This window comes from Heterodontus francisci, chromosome 32 (assembly GCF_036365525.1).
Source record: "Heterodontus francisci isolate sHetFra1 chromosome 32, sHetFra1.hap1, whole genome shotgun sequence".
NCBI classification, from domain to species: Eukaryota; Metazoa; Chordata; class Chondrichthyes; order Heterodontiformes; family Heterodontidae; genus Heterodontus; species Heterodontus francisci.
In genome coordinates this window covers 7,464,251-7,487,398 of record NC_090402.1, presented here as the reverse complement: position 1 = coordinate 7,487,398, position 23,148 = coordinate 7,464,251, and the positions used below count along the sequence as shown (strand labels likewise).

Here is a 23,148-nt window from a genome sequence, read left to right as displayed (position 1 = left end):
AACTCTGGCACATCCCCGATTTTAATCGCTCCACCATTGACGGCTGTGCCTTCAGCTGCCTGGGCCCTAAGCGCTGGAATTCCCTTCCTAAGCCTTGCCGCCTTTCTACCTTTGTCTCCTCCTTAAAGGTGCTCCTTAAAACCTACCTCTTGGACCAACTGTCGTAATATCTCCTTACGTGGCTTGGTACCAAATCTTGTTTGTTCATGCTCCCGTAAAGTATCTCTGGATGTTTTGCTGTTAAAAGTACTATATAAATGCAAGCTGTTGTCCATCACTGACCTACATTGGCTTCTGCTCCCCAAATACCTGAAGTTTAATATGCTCATCCTTGTGATTATATCCCTTTATAGCCTCACCCCTTCCTATCTGTAACTTTCTCCAGCAACACAATCCTGCCCCCTTCTCCAAGCAAACTCTGTACTTCCATGTCGGTAGCCTCAAACACCTCTGCCCTTACCTCAGTCATTTGTTGTTGAAACCCTTGTCTAGCCTTCATCTCTCATTCCAGTGACTTCTGCATCCACACCCTCAGCGGTGTCTTCAGTTATCTGCATTCTATTTTCTGGAATTCCCTTCCCAAATCCCTTTGCTTTTCCACCACCCCCTCCTCCTTTAAGACTCTCCATAACACCCCACAGCTTTGAGCTTTTAGTCAACCCTACCTCTCCTTTGGTTTCGTATGTGTTTATTCCACAAGCCTCAAAGTGCCTTGCACGTTTTTCTATGCCATAAAACTGCTGTTATAAATATCAGTTGTTAGAGGCCAAAAAAGGGAGATGTAACGAGGTCACACTTGAGTACATGGCCTCAAAAAACAATTAATATTATAAAAACTTCTTCCAGTACAGAGCACCGTTTGACCTGAACTCGACACTGGTTTGGAAGAAAAAACAATTACACTGACTCATGCAGTAAGTTTAGCATTTAAATAGCTGTGGTTCCAGGCAGGAGCATTAAACTGTCAGGGTAGTTGATAGGACTCCTTCCTGCTGATTATGTTGTTGTCATTATGGGAGATTGCATTGCTTGTAGGAGGTGAAATTACATTTTACTAATCCTGTGTGAGTGAGAGTGAAAATTGTTCATGGCTCGTGGTTCACCTGTCAGAACTTGGATCTTTTCTTTGTGGAAACATTGCTCTCATTTCCATTATTTCAACAGAATTCCAGTAAAATTCATCCTGGACTGGCTTATTTGTAAGATTTGATGTTATCTTGGCTCAGTTAGTAGCACTATCCCCTCCCACCTGATTCATTGTTGTAGTTTCAAGCCCCCTTTCTCCAGGATTTGAGCATGTAATTTGAGACTGATCGTTCAGTGCTCTACTGAGGGAGTGCTGCCTTGTCAGAGGTGCCATCCTTTGGATGAGGCAATAAACTGAGGCCCTGTCTTTCTCTTCTGCTTCAGATGGATGTTCGAGATTTCATGCCACTATTTGAAGGCGAGCAGCAAGTTCTTCTGCTGTCCTTGGTCAGTGTTCCCGGTCATTTGTCTCAGTGCAGTTTGTGGTATCTTGCTGTATACAAAATAACTGTCACATGTGTCTACATAACTGCCCCTTCACTTCAGAGTAATTTATTTTATACAAAGCGCATGTCTGGGAGACATAAGACGCTATATATATGCTAGCCCTTTTTTTGAAACCTGAGATCTTACTTGTGGCGTAGATAATGATTAGATGGCATGTGTGTGCATACAACTGAGCTGCTTTCCTGCATTGTGGGCCCACCATTCCACACATGCACAATCCTGACCCTGACATTTTAGACAGCACACTTGCCGAGTACTGACATCACAATAGCATTATGAAGATTACAGGAAAGCTTGTGCCACCATTGGCCTATTTGCCCGGTCTGATCAGACCTGCCACTTCAGTCTAAAATACCTAACGAGGGGTATACTGGCATGGTCACTGGCTGCAGGCGTCCCAAGCTGCGGGGGCCAGTGGTTGAAGAGCAGCATTATCTTCTGAAAGCTCGCTTTACTTGTACCATTTAGTACCAAAAAAACCCCAATTAATCTACCAACTGCTCAACAACTAAGCTGAGACAAGTTATTTCCAGCTTTTATGAGCTGATGAACCAATCCCCAACATAAGTTTATTCCTCCCCGGTACAAGCTCCTCCTTCAAACCAAAGGTGTCTGTCCCATTCTCGCCAAAACCTTGTGTTTTTAACCACAATTATTTAAATGATGTCACTGCTGCATCATTAGTTTCTTTGGGCAAGACTAGAACTAGTGGCCATAAATATAAGACAGTCACTAATAAATCCAATAGGGAATTCGGCAGAAACTTCTTTACCCAGAGAGTGGTGAGAATGTGGAACTCGCTACCACAAGGAGTGGGTAAGGTGGATAAATCTCCAGGACTGGATGGATTGCGTCACAGGTTGTTAAAGGAAGCCAAGGTGGAAATAACAGATGTGCTGAGGATCATCTTCAAATCCTCACTGGATACGGGCGAGGTGCCAGAGGATTGGAGGTCTCCAAACATTATACCATTGTTTAAAAAGGGTACGAGGGATAGGCCAAATAATTATAGGCTGGTCAGTCTGACCTCAGTGGTGGGTATATTATTAGAATCAATTCTGAGAGACAGGATAAACTGCCACTTAGAAAGACACAGATTAATCAGGGATAGTCAGCATGGATTTGTAAAGGGAAAGTCATGTCTTATTAATTTGATTGAATTTTTTGAGGAAGTAACAAGGAGGATTGATGAGTATAGTGCAGTGGATGTTGTCTACATGGATATTAGTAAAGCATTTGACAAGGTCCCACATGGCCTACTCATCAGAAAAATGGAATCTGATGGGATACAGGGGAATGTGGCAGGTTGGATCCAAAATTGGCAGAGAGAGGAAACAAAGGGTAGTAGTCGATGGATGTTTTTGCGAATGGAAAGCAGTTTCCAGTGGCATTCTACAGGGCTCAGTGTTGGGTCCCTTGCTATTTGTGATGTATATTAATGATTTGGACTTAAATGTGGGAGGCATGATTGCAAAATTTGCTGATGACACAAAATTTGGCCGTGTAGTTGATAGTGAAGAGGATAGATGTAGACTGCAGAATTATATCAATGGCTTGGTTGAGTGGGTGGAAAATTGGCAAATGGAATTCAATCCAGAGAAGTGTGAGGTAATGCATTTGGGGAGGGTAAACGAAGCGAGGGAATACGCAATAAATGGGAGGATATTAAGAGGAGTAGAAGAAGTGAGAGACCTTGGAGTGCATGTCCACAGGTCCCTGAAGGTGTCAGGACAGGTAGATAGAGTGGTGACGAAGGCTTTCCTTTATTGGCCGAGGTATAGAATGTAAAAGTAGGGATGTAATTCTGGAACTGTATAAAACTCTGGTTAGGCCACAGCTGGAGTATTGCATACAGTTCTGGTCACCACATTACAGGATGGACATAAGTGCTTTGGAGAGAGTACAGAGGAGATTTCCAAGAATTTCCAGGGCTTGAAAGTTGCAGCTATGAGGAAAAATTGGATTGGCTCGGTTGTTTTCCTTCGAACAGAGGTGGCTGAGGGGTGACTTGATTGAGGTGTACAAAATTATGAGGGGCCTAGATATAGTAGACAGGAAGGACCTGTTTCCCCTAGTGGAGAGGTCAGTTACCAGGGGGCACAGATTTAAATTGATTGGTAGAAGGATAAGAAGGGACATGAGAAATAACATTTTCACCCAGAGGGTGGTGAGTGTCTGGAACTCACTTCCTAACAGCACTGTGGGTGTACCTACACCCCCAAGAACTGCTTGAACCCTGGCCTCCTGATTCAGGCAAGAGTGCTACTCACAGGACATCCTGAGGTCATGAAAGGTGCTCTATAAAAATGGAAGTAATCTTTCTATAAAAGTAGACATGAAGTGGATTATGTCAGCCTTAATGTGCCCTGCACAAACTGTTGCATGCACATGAAGGACAGGCGAGGAGGTAGCAAAGTCGAGCAGTTTTGGAGGAGGGGAGGGCTGGAATGGACTCATGGTGAATTGTGGGGGCCAGGGAATGTGGGTAAATATGGAATCAGGTTATCTGTGAGCTTTTCCAAACTTAACTGAATTTTGCAGTGTTGTTTTGAATACCGGTAACACTTACCTGCCTTGTTTTTGCAGCTGTACGTATCTTCAGAGAGTCGTTTCAACACATTGGCAGAACTTGTTCACCACCACTCGACAGTGGCCGATGGACTTATCACCACCCTACACTACCCGGCTCCCAAACGGAACAAGCCCACGATTTATGGAGTCTCCCCTAATTACGACAAATGGGAGATTGAGCGAACAGACATTACGATGAAACATAAGCTCGGCGGAGGCCAGTATGGTGAGGTGTATGAGGGAGTGTGGAAGAAATACAACCTGACTGTGGCGGTGAAGACACTGAAGGTACAGTGGATTTCCTTCACAGATTTTTCACACAGAGGAGTAGAATCTGAGTAACTGCTGATTTGGCTCAACGAGTGTTGGGAAGAAAATGCAGTTTATAAGTTAATAATTTACTTAAGTTATTGGAGTTTCAAAATATTGCGGTGTTGGCTATAGCTCACTATCATCTCTGAGTCAGAAGATTGTGGGTTCAAGTTCCACTCCAGAGGCTTGAGCACATAATCCAGGCTGAAACTCCAGTGCAGTACCAAGAGAGTGCTGCAGTGTCAGAGGTGCTGTCTTTCAGATGAGCCAGCAAACCTACATTAAAGAAAGAAAAACTTGTAGTTCTGTTGCACCTTTCACATCCCCAGGATGTCCTAACGAGCTTTACAGCTTTTGAAGTGTTGTCACTGTTGTAACGTAGGAAATGTGGCAGCCAAATGTGTACAGCAAAGTCCCACAAACAGCAATGTGATGATGACCATCCATTGTTTTACTGATGTTGGTTGAAGGATAAATATTGGCCAGGACACTCCCCTGCTCTTCTTTGAAATAGTGCCATGGGATCTTTTACATCCACCTGAGAGGGCAGACGGGACCTCAGTTTAACATCTCATCCAAAAGACCGCATCTCTGATGATGCAGCAGTCCCTCAGTACTGCACTGCAAGTGTCAGCCTAGATTTTGTGGTCAAATCTTCAAAGTGGGGCTTGAACCCATGGCCTTCTTACTCAGGCAAGAGTGCTACCCACTGAGCTATGGCTGACCGTTCAAAATTGCTACATTGGCTGCAAAATGAGCCAGGACATCCTGAGGCCATGAAAGGTGCTCGATAAAAATGGAAGTAATCTTTCTTTCTATAAAAGTAGACATGAAGTGGATTATGTCAGCCTTAATGTGCCCTGCACAAACTGTTGCATGCACATGAACAAGTTAAGAATTAATTCTTAGCTTTGTACGATTTAATATGAACAATTGAAGTCATTGGTGAATCCCTGCAGGGAGGTGGAAGGTTACTGGCTGAGTATGGTATATCTAACAAATAGTCACAGTGACATGCAGTGTGAGTTTATGCAAATGAAAAGGACATACTTACCTTAAAGGGAGTGTAACAAAGGTTCACTAGACTGATTCCGGGAATGAGGTAATTGCCTTATAAGGACAGAACGAGTAGACTAAATTCTCTAGAATTGAGAAGAATGAGAGGTTGAAACATAGAAAGTTCTTGAGGAGCTTGACAGTGTACATGCTGGTGGATGTTTCTCCTGGCTGGGGAATCTGAAGCTAGGGGACATTGTCTCAGGAGAAGGGATTTAGGACAGAGATGAGAAATTTCCTTAAAGGTTTGTGAACCTTAGAATTCTCTACCCTGAGAGCTGTGGACGCTCATTTGCTGTGTGTATTCAAGACAGAGATTGATTGACTTTTGGGTACTAAAGGAATCTGGGGAGATATGGGGATAGTGCGGCAAGGTGGAGTTGAGATAAAAGATCAGCCATGATGTTACTGAATGGTGGAGCAGGCAAGAGGGGCTGAATGGCAGCCTTCAGCTCCTATTTCTCATCTGATTACAGAACAGTTTCACTGCTGGAATGTGACTGTTCATTTATTACCATTTAACATGAACCATGGAGGAATACATCCTGACTACTGCTGAGCTACATGTAGAAGTTGTTTTTATCCCTCTTATTGGCCAAGATGAAAATGTTCCATTGTTTTGTCCAAGGGGGTCGCATTTCTGTATCCCCAGTAATTAAATACGTGGCAAAGCTTTTCTGCAACCTGGTGGTTCGCCAGATTCATTGTAGTTGTTTGTGTGTGTTTCCAGGAGTGGAATGAGAAGATGGAGGGTTTAGGAACAGGAAGGGGATCTGTGAGGGGAAGAGAAGGAGAAAGTGACTTGAAATGGACCTTCATGGTAGCAGTGCCTCATGGCAACAAGTTCAAGGGGAGAAAAAAAAAAGTTTGAAAATCAGAGGCAGGTCATGGCGAGTTCAGGTGGTGAAAATTGCCGAGGATCAGTAATCAAGGGAAGAGAGATTGGTTTAATTGTAATAAATCTTTTTATAAATGTACACAGATTATTGGAGAATATTACAAAGGAAATTAACAATAAACTGGTTAATCAACATTGGGGAAATTCTGGTCATGTCATAACATCTGTTTTCCTAGTACATAGATATTGAGCCAGAACACCTGAGTGTACAATGAGGACATGCATTGTTCGGTAAAGAGGGATTATGGAGCAGTGTTTTTTTTTTTGGAAAAAAGATATATCTGTAAAAGAACTTTCACTGGGAGATGCTGCATGGCTTTGGGAATTTTGATTACTTCAGGCTGGAGGTTCACTACCTGATCCATCAGCTGTCTGAGGAGGATGATGGGTCTAATACAAGACATTAGGATCTGCAGCTACCCCCTGAGGATCGCAATTTCCTGCCCACACCGCTGGTAAATCCTGGCTTTGCCTCCAGGCTCAACGATTCCAATGTTGTCCTGCTCAGCCTCGTGTCCTCTACCTTCCATAAACCCGAGTTAATCCAAAACTCTGCCGCCTCTCTGCTAACTCGTGCCAAATCCCATCACTCCCCATGTGCTCACTGACCTACACTGGCTCCTGGTCTGACCAAGCCTCAATTAAAAAAAATTCTCATCATCAAATCCTTCCATAGCCTTGTCCCTCCCAGTTTCTGTAACCTCATCCAGTCTTACAACCCTCAGAGAACTCTGTGTTCTTCCAACTCTGGTCTCTTGAGCACTCTTCATTCCCTTTGTCCCGCCATTGGGGGTTGTGCCTTCAGTTCCCTCGGCCCTGAGCTTTGGAATTCCCTCCTTAAATATCGCTGCCTCTCTACTTCTCTCCTCCTTTGTGTCTCCTTAAAACTTAGCTCTTTGACCAAACTTTTAGTCACCCATCCAAACATCCCCTTTGTCAAGTTTTGTCTAATTGCTCCTGTCGTCTTGGGGCGTTTTACTAGGTTAAAGATGCAATAGAAATACAAGTTTTTTTTTTGGGTTTATTTTCCTGGAGCGTGAGAAAAAGAACAGCCGCTGAAAGTGGCACTTTACCAGACCCACAGAACCAGTAACTGTTTCCTGTTAAAACTATAGGACCAGTATATTTAATAGTGGACTTTTAATTGCTATGGATTCTATCCAGTGAGGGAGAAAACAAGTAAATCAGTAATAGTATCACATGTAGATACAGCCAGAACGACTTTGAAGACAGAAATAGAGAATAAAAAGCAGAAAATAAAAAATGGGGCAATAGATAGAGTGAAGGGGAGGGATGATAAGAGAAAGGACAAGAGGAAGGAGAGCAAAGTGCTGAGACAAATATATTGTCATTGAAGGATACAGTACCAAGTTTATTTTCTGTGTTGAAGGCTGAAGCCAGGGTTTCAGTCATACGAATTAGGAATTGGCCATTCGGCATTTCAAGCCTTCTCCATCATTTGATAAGATCATGGCTGATCTGATTGTGACCTCAACTGTACTTTCCTGTCTACCCCTTATACCCTTTGACTCCCTCGTCAATCAAGTATCTATCTAGATCAGCCTTAAAAATATTCATTGACCTTGCCTCCACTGCTCTCTCGGGAAGACAATTCCACAAACTAACTGTGCTTTTTAAGTGCAGGTCTTCCTTTTAGTGTTTGTAGTGGGGCTTGACTGCCTATCCTTCCTGGTATGAGACTTACAAACGTACGAATTAGGATCGGGGGTTGGCCACTCGACCCCTCGAGCTTGCTACGCCATTCAATAAGTTCATGGCTGAACTGATTACTCCACATTTCCACCTACCCCTGATAACCTTCCACCCCTTGCTTATCAAGAATCTATCTACCTCTGCATTAAAAATATTCAAAGACTCTGCTTCCACTGCCTTTTGAGGAAGAGAATTCCAAAGACTCACGACCCTCAGAGAAAAAATTTCTCCTCATCTCTGCGACCCCTTATTTTTAAACAGTGACCCCTAGTTCTAGATTCTCCCACAAGAGGAAACATCCTTTCCACATGCACCCTGTCAAGACCCCTCATGATCCCAGTGATTTCTGTAGTTTCAGCAGACACAACTCAAGTTGCTGAAGAATCTTGGTGACTCACAGCAATAATAGGCCAGTGAACTGGGATTAAAATACAGACAAGCACCCTGTACAGTGGATACAAGTTCATCGCTTTTACCAAGGTTCTTGGCTTGAGTAAGTGGCTGTCTTGTGACTGTAAAATCTCCCTGTTCGGTTTTGCCAGTGTTGATAGTCTTGTCTTCTGCCTCTCCCTTGTCTTCAATATGATTGACCTACCTGAGAGTTCATAGCACCAGTTGTCCACCAATTCAACGCTTTGATACTGGCCCTCAAAATAAAGTCAGGAGTAACCCTCCTGATATGGGAGAGGAATGGTGGTCAGCAAACTTCAACAATCAATAAACTATCCAATTTGAAAGACTGCCATGGAGTTCCCAAGTGTGACACAACTGAATTGAGTGTGCCATGAGCCCCACCTAGTGTTTTACTTTAACATAACAGCACCTTGCAGCAGTAGCTTGAATTGTACATTCAAGATAGTTAAATATAATACAGTTAGAAATCTTATTGTGCAATGTAGTCTGTACACATGGATAATCCGGTGCAGTGATTTTCATTCAGATAAATTAGATTTTTTTTTTACTTATTTCTCATAATAAACATTTGTACTATATGTCTACTTGAGCTGAGAGGATGACCCTAAATCGCACAGTGAACTTACAGGTTTCATCCTTCTAAACTTGTGTTCTGGCTAGAGAGAGTACTTTGAGTAGATTGGCTATGGAAACGCGTGGAGGTGATGAATTAAGAGTCGCATGAGATGTTGATGCAACATTACAACGATTGCATCATTCAGTGAGAAACTTCCCTGCACAGTGGAACCTTGATTATCTGCCATAATGAAGATTCCCCAGTTTTTGGTAGATAACTGAGAACCTTTGCATTGAGCTTCTCTTCTTCCTGAACTAACACAACAACAACCATTTGTGTTTATATAGTGCCTTTAACTTCATAAAACGTTCCAAGGAGCTTCACAGTCCTAAGTTACGAATGTGGAGAAAGCTGAATGATTTTGATCGGACAATTCTCTCATGTCAACTACTCAATGTGCCCATTCTGAAATGCATTTAAACGGGTGTAATGCACGTTTGAATCACTGATTTAATCGAACTTCAACCTCCCATTGATCCACTAGCAACCCGTTGATCAGTCAGTTTCAGCTGAGTTCTGCTATACATTCTACTGCAGTGAAATTTAACATGAGAGACGTCCCAACAACTTCCATTGTCCTCACTTGCAGACAAGATCAACTGGGGCATTGGAGAATTGATTGAGCATATCGCAGATGAGCTCAATTCCCACCATTCACCTGTTCTACTTTGCAGAAAGTGGGTGATGAAAGAGGGTAATAAATTAAATAATCCAAGTTATAACATTGGTGCAGGGTCTCTTGGAGACGAGCTATGCCATAAGGCTAGCTGAGAGGTATGCAGAACAGCCCAAGTCTAGATAGCAAAGTCACTGTTCCACATTGTATAGATCAGTTGTGTTAAGCTTGGCTCAGTGATAACACACTAGTCTTGCAGTCAGTAGATTATTGATTCAAGCCCCACTCCAGGACTTGAGCATGTAGTCTAGGCTGACACTTCAGAGCTGCTATTTTTGGACAAGGGGGGAAAAATTGCAGGGCCATAGGTAAAGAGCAGGGGAGCTTGTCTATTTGGACAGCTCTACCGAAGAGCTGGCACAGGCATGATGGGCTGAGTGGCCTCCTTCTGTGCTGCATCTTTCTATGTTAAACAGAGGCCCTGTCTGCCTGTTGAGGTGGACAGAAGGGAACCCTAGCATGATTCAACAAAGAGCAGGGGAGTTTGCCTGCTGTCCCAGCCAACATTCCTCCCCTAATACCACCAGCAATAGATAAACCAGTCATTTATCTAATTGCTGTTTGTGGGACCTTGCTGTGTGCTAATCAGCTGCACATCTGGCAAAGCAACAGTGACTACACTTTTTAAAAAGTACCTCATTGGCTGTGCAGCACTTTGGGACATCCTGAGGACACAAAAGGTGCTATGTAAATGCAAGTTTGTGCTTTCTACTTGGACAATCGTATCTATGTGCTATAATTGCTACCAAGATGGGAGGAAAGCATTTGTGATGCTATTTTCCTGTAATTGAAAATCAGTGGAAAGATAGACAAACAGTGTAGCCTTGTTTCTTTTTAAATTTTCCTCAGTATTCATTTCGTTTGCATTTACAAGTTTGGTGTTGGAATCAAGGAGTATCAGCTAAACCTGTACAGCGTGAATCAGGTCTTAAGGCCTGAACCAACTCCAAAGTGAAGCTCGCATTTCTTCACTTGTGTGGCAGATCAAGCCCTGATTGTGGATTCAGGCAGCATTGCATGGTAATGGAGTCAGTGCAGTGTGAATATAGGGGTGCGTCCCCTCGAGTAAGCCCATAGCATTCAAGTTTGAAATAGATGCTATTTTAACATGGGGCTTTTGCTATATCCTGTATGATATACAGTATGTACAATACTGGTAATATTTTCGAACTATAATTATTACAGCTTCCCTGTCTTCCTCTGTGCATCTCAATTTCAGAACAAATTAGCCTTTAAGAGACCATTGTATTCTTTCAGGGCAAAGTAGCAAAACATTTATAAAGCAGAGGATGTACAGGTCTGTGAGGGGACAGAGTGTGGGGTAGTGGGATTAGTTTTGCATTGCTCCAACAAACAGCCGGCATAGACGCGATGGGCCGAATGACTGACTGTTGTAAATATCGATGGTTCTAAATGAACTAGATTCTTCTGAGAAGCTTTTTGAGCTCTACCCATTAGATTTATGTTTTCAATGGTCACTTATTGACTTCCAAACAGTGACTGTAGCCTGGCTGCAAACAAGATCCTCTAGTTATTGCACATTTCTTCAACGTGTAGCATTTTGTTGATTCAGAGTACAGATAATTCAACAAAGGGCTGTCCTAGATCGTGGGCAAGAGTGCTATCAGTCCTACTATAAACAAAGCTGTTTTTTGTTGGGCTTCAGCATGAAAGCCTGTTGACTTAAGTGGTTTTTGCTGTTTTCCTCAAATTAAGTCAGATGTGCATGCGTGACTTCAATGCATTTGTCCCCAGGACCAATATTTTTCAGTGACGTTATCAATTGATTCAGTATGCTGACCGCACAGTGTTACAGGCAACAGAATCTTGTGAATGGCAATTTTAATGGACGTTGGCATGCAAGTAGTATTGATAGAGCATCACCATGTACATTAGACTAGTAATCCAGTGGTTCAGATCTCACTAGGGAAAGTTGTGAAATTGAACTCAAAATAAATAGAGTAATTTGTGGGCTAGCTCCAGAAAATGACCATTGAAAGCTGCTCAATTGCCGTATGAACTGCCACCTCTATCTGGTCAGACTGGTATGTGATACCAGTTTCCCATTATGTGGTTAACTCTTATTAATGTTTTCTGCTAGGGATGGGCAATACAGCTAGTGTTACCCACATCCCAAGAACAAGTAAACATTACCACATGGCAGCACCATCCATCCACTCTCGTCTTACTAACCACACAAAGTTTCCACTTCGCTCAGCAGTTTAAGGACTGCCTTCAGCTCACAGTGCACAAATAGGGAGTTCTTACAAAATGATCGCAATAAAGGCAGCTCAGATTGTTTGAAGGACCGTCTGTAGGGTACACAGTGAAGGTGCCATACTTGAGGAAGCAATAGTAAAGGGCTAGGATTAGGAGAAGTGCGTAGAGAGCAAGAGTAATAATGGTCAGCCAATACCAGCTAAGGCTGGTTTAACTGGTCACTCACTACTGTTATAAAAGCAAAATACTGCGGATGCTGGAAATCTGAAACAAAAACAAGAAATGCTGGAATCACTCAGCAGGTCTGGCAGCATCTGTGGAAAGAGAAGCAGAGTTAACGTTTAGGGTCAGTGACCCGAAACGTTAACTCTGCTTCTCTTTCCACAGATGCTGCCAGACCTGCTGAGTGATTCCAGCATTTCTTGTTTTTGTTTCACTCACTACTGTTTGTGTTTTTGTACATAAAATGGCTGCTGATTCAAAGTAACTCATTTCAGGTGATGTGTTTGGAGATATTTCTATACAGGATAAGGTGCTGTATAAATGTGAGTCTTCGAATCATAGAATGATGTGACACTGAAGGCGACCATTCAGCCCATCATGCCTATCCCAGCTCTTGGAAAGAAATATCCAATTGGTCCCATTCCTCCCGCTCCTTCCCAATAGCCCTGCACATTTTCCCTTTCAAGTCTATATCCATTTAACTTTTGAAATTTGCTATTGAATCTGCTTCCATCACCCTTTCAGGCAGCACATTCCTGATCACAACAACTTGCTGCATAAAAATATTTCTCCCCATCTCCTTCCTGGTTCTTTGGCCACAGCAAATATTAAGCAGAATTCATATTTCAGCCATGCACAGTTGGTGCTGAATTGAAATATGACATGTTGCACTTGGATCTGGAATTATAACCTCATTGTCTCCATGCATGTTTTCGAGATTTGACTATAACTTGCTGTGTGTACATTCAAAGTTTATAACCTCTTGTTATTGTGAACAAATGTCTGCAGCAAAAGGTAGAATGTGCTCTTTGCAAGAAAAAGGCACTGACATTTCACTTAAAGAAAGCAGTGAATCACAAGTGATGCATTCGAGATTGACACCGCTCCTGCCATAATCTCTTGCCACATAACGAGAATGAATGTTGGCAACAGATGGATCAAGCTGTCTATTTCCTTTGTGTGTAGTCCCAGCATCCCTGAACACCTTGCTCCTCTATGCTTAATGCAGAGCTGTTCTCTTTCTCCAGGAGGATACAATGGAAGTGGAAGAATTCTTGAAAGAGGCTGCAGTTATGAAGGAAATTAAGCATCCCAATCTGGTACAGCTGCTAGGTAAGTGTGTGCAGGTGAAGTGATTGTTAGACTGATGCCAGTTTTTAGGAAGGGAAATTGTCTCCATTGATTCCACATCCTTCCTCCAAACAATTAAAATCAAAAATAGAGGCGTAAAGTCAGGGTTATAAATAAAAGCACAAAGGCGGGGGTTTAAGAAGCAACTTATTTTTATGCAGACTATTACTGGATTTTGCATCACCAGAAGAGGCTACAGGATCTCAGTTAGTCATGGCATTGAAGAGGGAGCTAAGTTAGTACTTGAAAGATATTAAAGGATATAAGAAAGGACAAGAGCGTGCAATTAGGATGAATGACTCCAATGGGGAGTCAAACACCAGCAGAAGTCTTTTCGAAACTAATAAAATAGCTGGCTGCAGGTTAAATGAGCTTGGATTTAACTGGACAAAACTGCATCCTGAGTACTGAAGTATCATTGAGTACAGAATTTTGAGGTTGATAAACTACTTGTGCTGACTGCAGTCCTGAAATATATTGAACTTGGCTGCCATTGCACTTACAGTTTCACTTGAATTTGCTGGACATAGGTGTTGTTGTGAAGCCTTGTATCCTAAGCATGGTCTTATACCCATGAAATGTTAAACTACAGTAAGTGTATCCTGTGAATAAATTCCTGGACATTGGTTTTACATCTTTAGTTATTTTTGAGATGTTAACTGTACTTCACACAATTACACAGAATGTACAACACAGAAACAGGCCCAACTGATCTATGCTGGTGTTTATGCTCCACATGAGCCTCCTCCTTCCCCACTTCATCTAACCCTATAAGCATAACCTTTTATTCCTTTCTCCCTCATGTTCATATAGCTCCCCTTAAATGCATCTGTGCTAATTGCCTCAACTACGCTGTAATGTTCTATGTACTCATGTTAGCAAGTTTCACATTCCAAGCACTGTCTGGGTAAAGAAGTTCCTCCTGAAATCCCTATGTGATGTATTAGTGACTATTTATGGGCCCTAGTTTTGGACTCACCCACATGTGGAAATGCTTCTCTACATCTGTCCTATTAAACTTGTTTGTAATTTTGAGCATCTCTATCAGATCACCCCTGATCCATTTCTTTTCTAGAGAAAAAGAGCCCCAGCTTGTTCAATCTTTCCTGATGGGTATAACCTCTCAGTTCTGATATCATCCTTGCAAATCATTTTTGCACCTTCCCCAGTGCCTCTATATCCTTTTTATTATATGGAGACCAGAACTGTGCACAGTGCTCCAAGATTCTATAAAAGTTTAACCTAACTTCTCTACTTTTCAATTTGATCCTTCAAGAACCCAGTGCTTTATTTGCTTTTTTGGCCTTATTGACTTGTGGTACTACTTTTAGTGATTTTTGTATCTGTAGCCCCAGATCCCTCTGTTGTTCTACCCCATTTAGCCATTTATTTTGCTGCAGTCAATCGTTGGGTGCAGTTAGAAGCATAAGAGAACTCTTAGACTAGAAAACCATTTAGCCTTTCAAAGTTCCTAGGAAATATTTAGCTCAAACAGGCCATTCAGCCCAACAAGTCTAAGCTCCTGGCTTGCAAAAAATACCCATCAATACCCATTTTCGCCAATCTCCCTTTGAGGTCATGTGTTGAATTTTAGTCTCTTATTGTACAAAGGGACACCGGGTTAGCACTGATAGTTCAAGGGGAGGCTGCAAAGCTGATGCCTGAACTTAGAGGTTTGGGTTATGAGTCTTGAGAAAAGCAAGTTGAGAGGAAATTTATGTGGCTCAGTGTCAAATTTTGTTTGATAACAACAACTTGCATTTATATAGCACTTTTAATGTAGCTAAATGCCCCAAGGCGCTTTACGGAACCATTATTGAATAAAATTTGACACCGAGCCGCATAAGGAGATATCAGGACAGGTGACCAAAACCTTGGTCAATGAGGAAGGTTTTAAGGAACGTCTTAAAGGAGGAGAGAAATGGAGAGAAGCAGAGGCGTTTCAGGAGGAAATTGTGAACATTCCTGTGAAGGATGTTTTGCTATGTTAAAGGCGCTATAAAAATGCAATTTGTTGGGACTTGATAAAAGTCACTAAAATTTTCACTGATGTATAGAAATGAAGTTCAGAAAGGTTCTGCTGGTGGGTACTGTATTTCAGGACTTAGAGGACTCTCTTTAAAGTTAAGAGTATCAAAATAAAACAGTCAGCATATTTTTAAGTAAGTGTGTGATAGAATAGGGGAGCAAATTACCAACAACATGATGGATCAGCTGATCTTTTCCTGCCCGTCATTTTCATTTGTTCATAACGAAGGGGTAACGGAAACACATGGCAGGGTTTTTACTGGTGAATTCCTGTTAGGAAAGGGGACATGGAATTGTTAGTTCTAGAATCACAGCCCGTAACCCAGTGAGAGATTTGGAAGAATCGGTTACATGGTCTTCAGCTCAAAACTTTGCAATGTTACGATTGGAAAGTTGCCTTTCAAACCCTGGAATGTTGAGTCCCCTTTTATAACAAAAAAATGTTGGGGAACAAAGATTCTATCAGACAACAAAACAACATTAAATGTTTGAGTGTTTTTTTTTGGACCGAGTCTCTGTGCACAAGTTGATGCCGAGTAAGAGGTCATTCACCCAGCTGGAAACACCTACTGTATTTGAACACCACGTAGAATGTTAGTAACATTACAATGAGTCCCTTGTGTCATTCCTTCCCAAAGGTGTATGTACTCGGGAGCCTCCCTTTTATATCATCACAGAGTTTATGACTCATGGTAACCTCCTGGATTACCTGCGTGATTGCAACAAGGAGGAGGTGAATGCTGTTGTGCTGCTATACATGGCAACTCAGATCTCCTCTGCGATGGAGTATTTGGAGAAGAAAAATTTCATTCACAGGTACGTTGTTCTGGTACTTGAGAATCTTAGCAGATTAATGATTAATCTCGCTGTGTCGGATTGTGATTCACTGTGGCAGATTGTAGCGCTCCAAACTTATTTTTAAAAGCCAGCTCCCTGTAGAATATAACACAGCATTAGAATTATCCAAACCTCGCCATTCTGGCCAGGAATTGTGGTGGCTTAAAAAAAAAACTAAGTTCTTCACTCATGCAGAAACAGCTTGAACTCTCTGTCACTGAATTCAGTGCTCACGCTGCAATAGCCTGTTCCTGTACAAGTGAAAGCTGATTATTTTCAAGGTACAATAAGATTCAGCCATTGAACGATTTCTGTAAGTAAGCTACTTAATTGCACAGTTGCTATACTTGCTGGTCACTGGAGCTTTATTTCTTCTCTACAGCTACATCTGTTATCTGAGGGGAGGGAATTGTCATTTTAAAATTTATATCTATGTGTTAAAAATGCTGAGTATCTGCCCTTTAGTCTGGACAATGTCTAACCTTTCCATTTGCAGTCGTTAGCACACTGCCTTCATATTCTTCACAGGCAAATGAGGCTTCCTAGCAATCTAATTGTCCCTTGTAATTTCTCTGAGCGATCTAATTGTTCCTTGTACCTATTCCAGCATCTAATTGTAATTTCCCACGGGGTCTAATTGTTTCATGTAACTTTCCCTCGGAATCTGATTGTTCCTTGTAGCTTTTCCTAGGGATCTAATTCTTCCTCGTACCTTTCCCTAGGGATCTTGCCGCGAGGAACTGCCTTGTAGGGGAGAACCACTTGGTTAAAGTGGCTGATTTTGGGCTAAGCAGGTTAATGACGGGGGACACGTACACAGCACATGCTGGGGCAAAATTTCCCATTAAATGGACTGCTCCAGAGAGCCTGGCCTACAACAAATTTTCAATCAAATCTGATGTGTGGGGTAAGTACACCGTTGCTCCAGCTGAATATTTATAATATGCATTGTTAAAATTCTTGTATGGATTGTAAGTGCTTTGGGAGGAACCATCTGGAATAATGAATTCTGGTTGAAGAAACATCACTATTAGAAAGAAAACTCTTACTATTAGCTTGAGCCACCTGCTGGATTTCCCCTGCCTCCCCCCCCCCCCCCCCCCCCCATTTATGTTGTGTTTTGTAGTTTTAATGTTGAGTTCCAATCAGTTAATTATGGTTGCTGCCTGTAGGAGTGTTGATGAATGCCAACAAGGTCAGGAAGCTGAATTACCAGCAGTTGCTTCCACCACTAACCTGGAGTCATTTAGCTTCCTGGGTTTATCTATTCAATTCTTCAAAGCCTCCCCCCCACCCATCACCACCCCCTGACTGTGTTGTAATTGCTCATTGCTGAGTAGATAGAGGAACAGGGAAGCATTAATATCCATATTTACCTACCTCTTTCGAACAATTTTTAACTAAGAGGTCTTGAAGGCAGCTGTCCCTATGCAAATGTGGAGTTAGGTGAGCCTGCTATTGTTTATCATCAGTAATTTGACCATTTCTGACTCTCCTGTGTATCTCACGATGGGGCTAATGTTATGCCATTACTCTGCAACTGCTTGTGTTATGGAACTGCTGCAAAGAAAATTACCTCTTTCCATATTGTGTATCTGAATCCCTTAGCATTTGGTGTTCTGCTGTGGGAGATTGCGACGTACGGCATGTCCCCCTACCCTGGAATTGACCTCTCTCAAGTTTATGACCTGTTGGAAAAGGATTACAGGATGGAGCGGCCTGAGGGTTGTCCAGAGAAAGTCTACGAGTTGATGCGAGCGTGTGAGTACGAGTTAATTCAGTGGCATGTTTAGATCATGCATGATATATTAATAACCTTACGGCTGCCATTATAAATTCCTTACAATGGAGCCTGTCACGCTGCAGTTACTTCCTCAAACCACTGGAGACACTCGAGTGATGCCAACCTTTCCACAGCCAGTGACCAATTGAAAATACTCGGTCCATACAAAGTTATTGTATCAAAGCATTCTTACCCCAGCTTTTCCCACAGGCAGTAGACTCAAGATTACCATTTTTTAATGCTTATCGTTGGTACAGGAAGTATAAGAATCTAGAAAGCTACATGTCAATATTTCCAGTGTGACTTCCTAGCATTTAATCTTTTTATTTAAAAATAAACTTCTGAAAATAGCCCAGTCTCAAAAGTGAATTGCAACTCTTGGCAGCACCATGTCTACAGTTCTGACAGATAACGTCAAGAGCTGCGCTTTGCGCCAGGTCTCAATGCTCGACATCACCTGCGGTAGGAATGGCGAAAGCCTGCCTGCTTTCCTCATGAAATCAGTCAATGGATTAATATTAAGAAGAAGCCGTGTTGATGCTGTTGGATGGGAAAGCTTTACCTGAGTAAGGAAACTTCTAACCACAATGCCTGCCTCTAGGTTGGAAATGGAACCCAGGGGACCGACCATCATTCGCAGACATCCATCGAGCGTTCGATACAATGTTCCAAGAGTCCAGCATATCAGAAGGTGAGTGCTGGTGGTGGAGGACAAACCAGGTTATATGAGGGGTGCATAGATTCAGCTGGTCTCAGTCCCTCTGAGGCGACACAAAAAAAAATTCCGAATTCTTGTTTTTCTCTATATTTACAAACTCGCACTTTATTTCCATTGTCTCTATTAATAAATGATGTCTATCTAACATCATTTTACCTTAAGATAGCAGACTTTCAAAAAAATTAGGACAAGGAGTCCATTGGAATTGTGCCAATATTTATGGTGGTTCGTGAGAATGTGCCAGTTTTCTGCAGCGGGTCCATTGGAGTATCTCAGTATTTCCAGAGAGAGAATGGGAGCGTGTCATTATTTACTGGGTGCACGTCGGTATTTACTGGGAGTGAATGGGTGCGTGTTGTTAGGATCTGAAGTTCTGTTGATGGATGATAAATACCTGGTAGTTCAAAATAATAGGGTGAACAGGTGATGAGTGTTAATTGGTTATTTGTATTCAAATGTGTATATATAAAGAGCCAGCCAGCACTGGCTGTGGGTGTTGGTCGGAGTGCAGAAGTAAGCTTTGTCACAAGCAATAAACAATCTCCACCAAAGCATCCTAGTCTCAGTGTCTTCTTCACAAACAGGCTTGGAAGCATCTCTAACACGTGTCGGAACTTACTGGGAGTGAATAGGTGCGCGTCAGTATTTACTGGGGGTGAAATGGTGTGCGTCAGTATTTACTGGGAGTGAAGGGGTGCGCGTGAGTATTTACTGGGAGGGAAGGGGTGCGCGTGAGTATTTACTGGGAGTGAAGGGGTGTGTGTCAGTATTTACTGGGGGTGAAATGGTGTGCGTCAGTATTTACTGGGAGTGAAGGGGTGCGCGTGAGTATTTACTGGGAGTGAAGGGGTGCGTGTCAGTATGTACTGGGAGTGAAGGGGTGCGCGTCAGTATTTACTGGGTGTGAAGGGGTGCGTGTCAGTATGTACTGGGAGTGAAGGGGTGCGTGTCAGTATGTACTGGGAGTGAAGGGGTGCGCGTCAGTATTGACTGGGAGTGAAGGGGTGCGCGTCAGTATTGACTGGGAGTGAAGGGGTGCGCGTCAGTATTGACTGGGAGTGAAGGGGTGCGCGTCAGTATTGACTGGGAGTGAAGGGGTGCGCGTCAGTATTGACTGGGAGTGAAGGGATGCGCGTCAGTATTTACTGGGTGTGAAGGGGTGCGTGTCAGTATTTACTGGGTGTGAAGGGGTGCGTGTCAGTATTGACTGGGAGTGAAGGGATGCGCGTCAGTATTTACTGGGTGTGAAGGGGTGCGCGTCAGTATTTACTGGGTGTGAAGGGGTGCGCGTCAGTATTTACTGGGTGTGAAGGGGTGCGCGTCAGTATTGACTGGGAGTGAAGGGGTGCGTGTCAGTATGTACTGGGAGTGAAGGGGTGCGTGTCAGTATGTACTGGGAGTGAAGGGGTGCGCGTCAGTATTTACTGGGTGTGAAGGGGTGCGCGTCAGTATGTACTGGGAGTGAAGGGGTGCGCGTCAGTATTGACTGGGAGTGAAGGGGTGCGCGTCAGTATTGACTGGGAGTGAAGGGGTGCGCGTCAGTATTGACTGGGAGTGAAGGGGTGCGCGTCAGTATTGACTGGGAGTGAAGGGGTGCGCGTCAGTATTGACTGGGAGTGAAGGGATGCGCGTCAGTATTTACTGGGTGTGAAGGGGTGCGCGTCAGTATTTACTGGGTGTGAAGGGGTGCGTGTCAGTATTTATGGGAGTGAAGGGGTGCGTGTCAGTATTTATGGGAGTGAAGGGGTGCGTGTCAGTATTTATGGGAGTGAAGGGGTGCGCGTCAGTATTTATGGGAGTGAAGGGGCGCGCGTCAGTATTTATGGGAGTGAAGGGGTGCGCGTCAGTATTCATGGGAGTGAAGGGGTGCGCGTCAGTATTTGCTGGGTGTGAAGGGGTGCGTGTCAGTATTTGCTGGGTGTGAAGGGGTGTGTGTCAGTATTTACTGGGAGTGAAGGGGTGCGCGTCAGTATTTACTGGGTGTGAAGGGGTGTGTGTCAGTATTTACTGGGTGTGAAGGGGTGCGCGTCAGTATTTACTGGGTGTGAAGGGGTGCGTGTCAGTATTTACTGGGAGTGAAGGGGTGCGCGTCAGTATTTACTGGGTGTGAAGGGGTGCGCGTCAGTATTTACTGGGTGTGAAGGGGTGCGCGTCAGTATTTACTGGGTGTGAAGGGGTGCGCGTCAGTATTTACTGGGTGTGAAGGGGTGCGCGTCAGTATTTACTGGGTGTGAAGGGGTGTGTGTCAGTATTTACTGGGTGTGAAGGGGTGTGTGTCAGTATTTACTGGGTGTGAAGGGGTGCGCGTCAGTATTTACTGGGTGTGAAAGGGGTGTGTGTCAGTATTTACTGGGTGTGAAGGGGTGCGCGTCAGTATTTACTGGGAGGGAAGGGGTGCGCGTCAGTATCTATAGGAGTGAAGGGGAGCGCGTCAGTATTTACTGGGAGGGAAGGGGTGCGCGTCAGTATTTACTGGGAGTGAAGGGGTGCGCGTCAGTATTTACTGGGAGGGAAGGGGTGCGCGTCAGTATTTACTGGGAGGGAAGGGGTGCGCGTCAGTATTTACTGGGAGGGAAGGGGTGCGCGTCAGTATTTACTGGGAGGGAAGGGGTGCGCGTCAGTATTCATGGGAGTGAAGGGGAGCGCGTCAGTATTTACTGGGAGGGAAGGGGTGCGCGTCAGTATTTACTGGGAGGGAAGGGGTGCGCGTCAGTATCTCTGGGAGTGAAGGGGTGCGCGTCAGTATTTACTGGGAGGGAAGGGGTGCGCGTCAGTATCTATGGGAGTGAAGGGGAGTGCGTCAGTATTTACTGGGAGGGAAGGGGTGCGCGTATGTATCTATGGGAGTGAAGGGGAGCGCGTCAGTATTTACTGGGAGGGAAGGGGTGCGCGTCAGTATCTATGGGAGTGAAGGGGAGCGCGTCAGTATTTACTGGGTGTGAAGGGGTGCGCGTCAGTATTTACTGGGAGGGAAGGGGTGCGCATCAGTATTCATGGGTGTGAAGGGGAGTGCGTCAGTATTTACTGGGAGGGAAGGGGTGCGCGTCAGTATTTACTGGGAGGGAAGAGGTGCACGTCAGTATTCATGGGAGTGAAGGGGAGCGCGTCAGTATTTACTGGGAGGGAAGGGGAGCGCGTCAGTATTTACTGGGAGGGAAGGGGTGCGCGTCAGTATTTACTGGGAGGGAAGGGGTGCGCGTCAGTATTTACTGGGTGTGAAGGAGTGCGCGTCAGTATTTACTGGGAGTGAAGGGGTGCGCGTCAGTATTTACTGGGAGTGAAGGGGTGCGCGTCAGTTTGCAGTACTAAGTAGTCAATCTACAGCTAAATGTTTTTGTGGCCAAAGGGTCGGGTTCTTCATGGTAAGTTCAGTTAGTTTTGGTGCAAAATATAAATTTAATCTGTAGGTCATGTAAGCAGTCACATGGTACGGTGTTTCACATTTTGTAGGTCAGTATATTGTTAAACATTAAGCACCTTCATTGTTTAAATGGCCCGTGGTAAGTTTCCAGACTTCTGCTGGCTGAAAAAGTGGGCAGGTCATCTGCATTTATTTTTGGAAACCCTACCACAATTTAAACAAAAATTTGAAAACGTAGTTATTTTAACAGTCCAGGAATGTCTTTGTCGTGTACTTTACAGAGGTCGAAAAAGAACTAGGGAAAAAAGGAGGGAAATGCTGTGGCAGCAACAAGCCACAGGCACCGGAACTGCCGACCAAAACGCGCACCCTTCGCAGAACAACCGAGAGCAAAGAGCCAAATGAGGTCCAAGAGGCATCCCATTCAATACTTAAAGTCCTGAGCCAACATGGTACGTCTCGCATTACATGTGAAAGCGTGCAGGAGGCGTAACTAACGAAACCAGGGACAGCAAGACTATGCGCTGAACCCCAAAGTCATTCTTAACATTAAGTTTTACAGAAACTGGCCATTTGCTCCACTTGAACCTCTTCCCACCCCTTACATCATCTCACCCTATCATTTCATGTTGTACTGAAAGCAAAATTAATCTTTATTTAAATGTTTGTTAAACCGCACATCTCTTGAAAACAGTATCAGAATGCTGTGACTTTGTTTAATTGTTATTACCTTTGTCTAAACAGCGAGTTGCATTGTATGGCATCACTAAGGTACTGGGAACTGAATACCGAGCAGTATTTCTACCGTGTAAGAGTTTAAAATAACGTGAATAGTCTTAATTTTCCCCCCTTTTGTGCTGATCAAAGTGAGGAGGATGCTAGTCCTGCGACTGGAACGCCTTCCATTTTAGACACAGCTCAGTAAAGCTCCCTCAACTGTGTAACAAACAACTTGCCTCAATCCCAGAATCCAGAAAGGCTCTCCCTACTTCACCAGTGTCTATACCAGGTACCCTGTGGCCTCTGAGTGAAAATGCCAATTACTGCAATATAAGGAGT

At 43.7% G+C, this 23,148-nt stretch overlaps 1 protein-coding gene across 2 annotated transcripts in view; it reads left to right on the top strand.

Moving 5' to 3' along the window:
- The window catches only part of abl1 (c-abl oncogene 1, non-receptor tyrosine kinase), a 199,941-nt gene that overhangs the window by 163,934 nt on the left and 12,859 nt on the right, over positions 1 to 23,148 (top strand). For both annotated transcript variants that reach the window (XM_068012142.1, XM_068012143.1), the window contains exons 4-10: positions 4,120 to 4,392; positions 13,260 to 13,344; positions 16,029 to 16,206; positions 16,950 to 17,134; positions 17,836 to 17,988; positions 18,612 to 18,701; positions 22,371 to 22,541. In XM_068012142.1, coding sequence (XP_067868243.1) covers positions 4,120 to 4,392; positions 13,260 to 13,344; positions 16,029 to 16,206; positions 16,950 to 17,134; positions 17,836 to 17,988; positions 18,612 to 18,701; positions 22,371 to 22,541 — 1,135 coding nt within the window. The remainder of the gene's footprint in view (positions 1 to 4,119; positions 4,393 to 13,259; positions 13,345 to 16,028; positions 16,207 to 16,949; positions 17,135 to 17,835; positions 17,989 to 18,611; positions 18,702 to 22,370; positions 22,542 to 23,148) is intronic.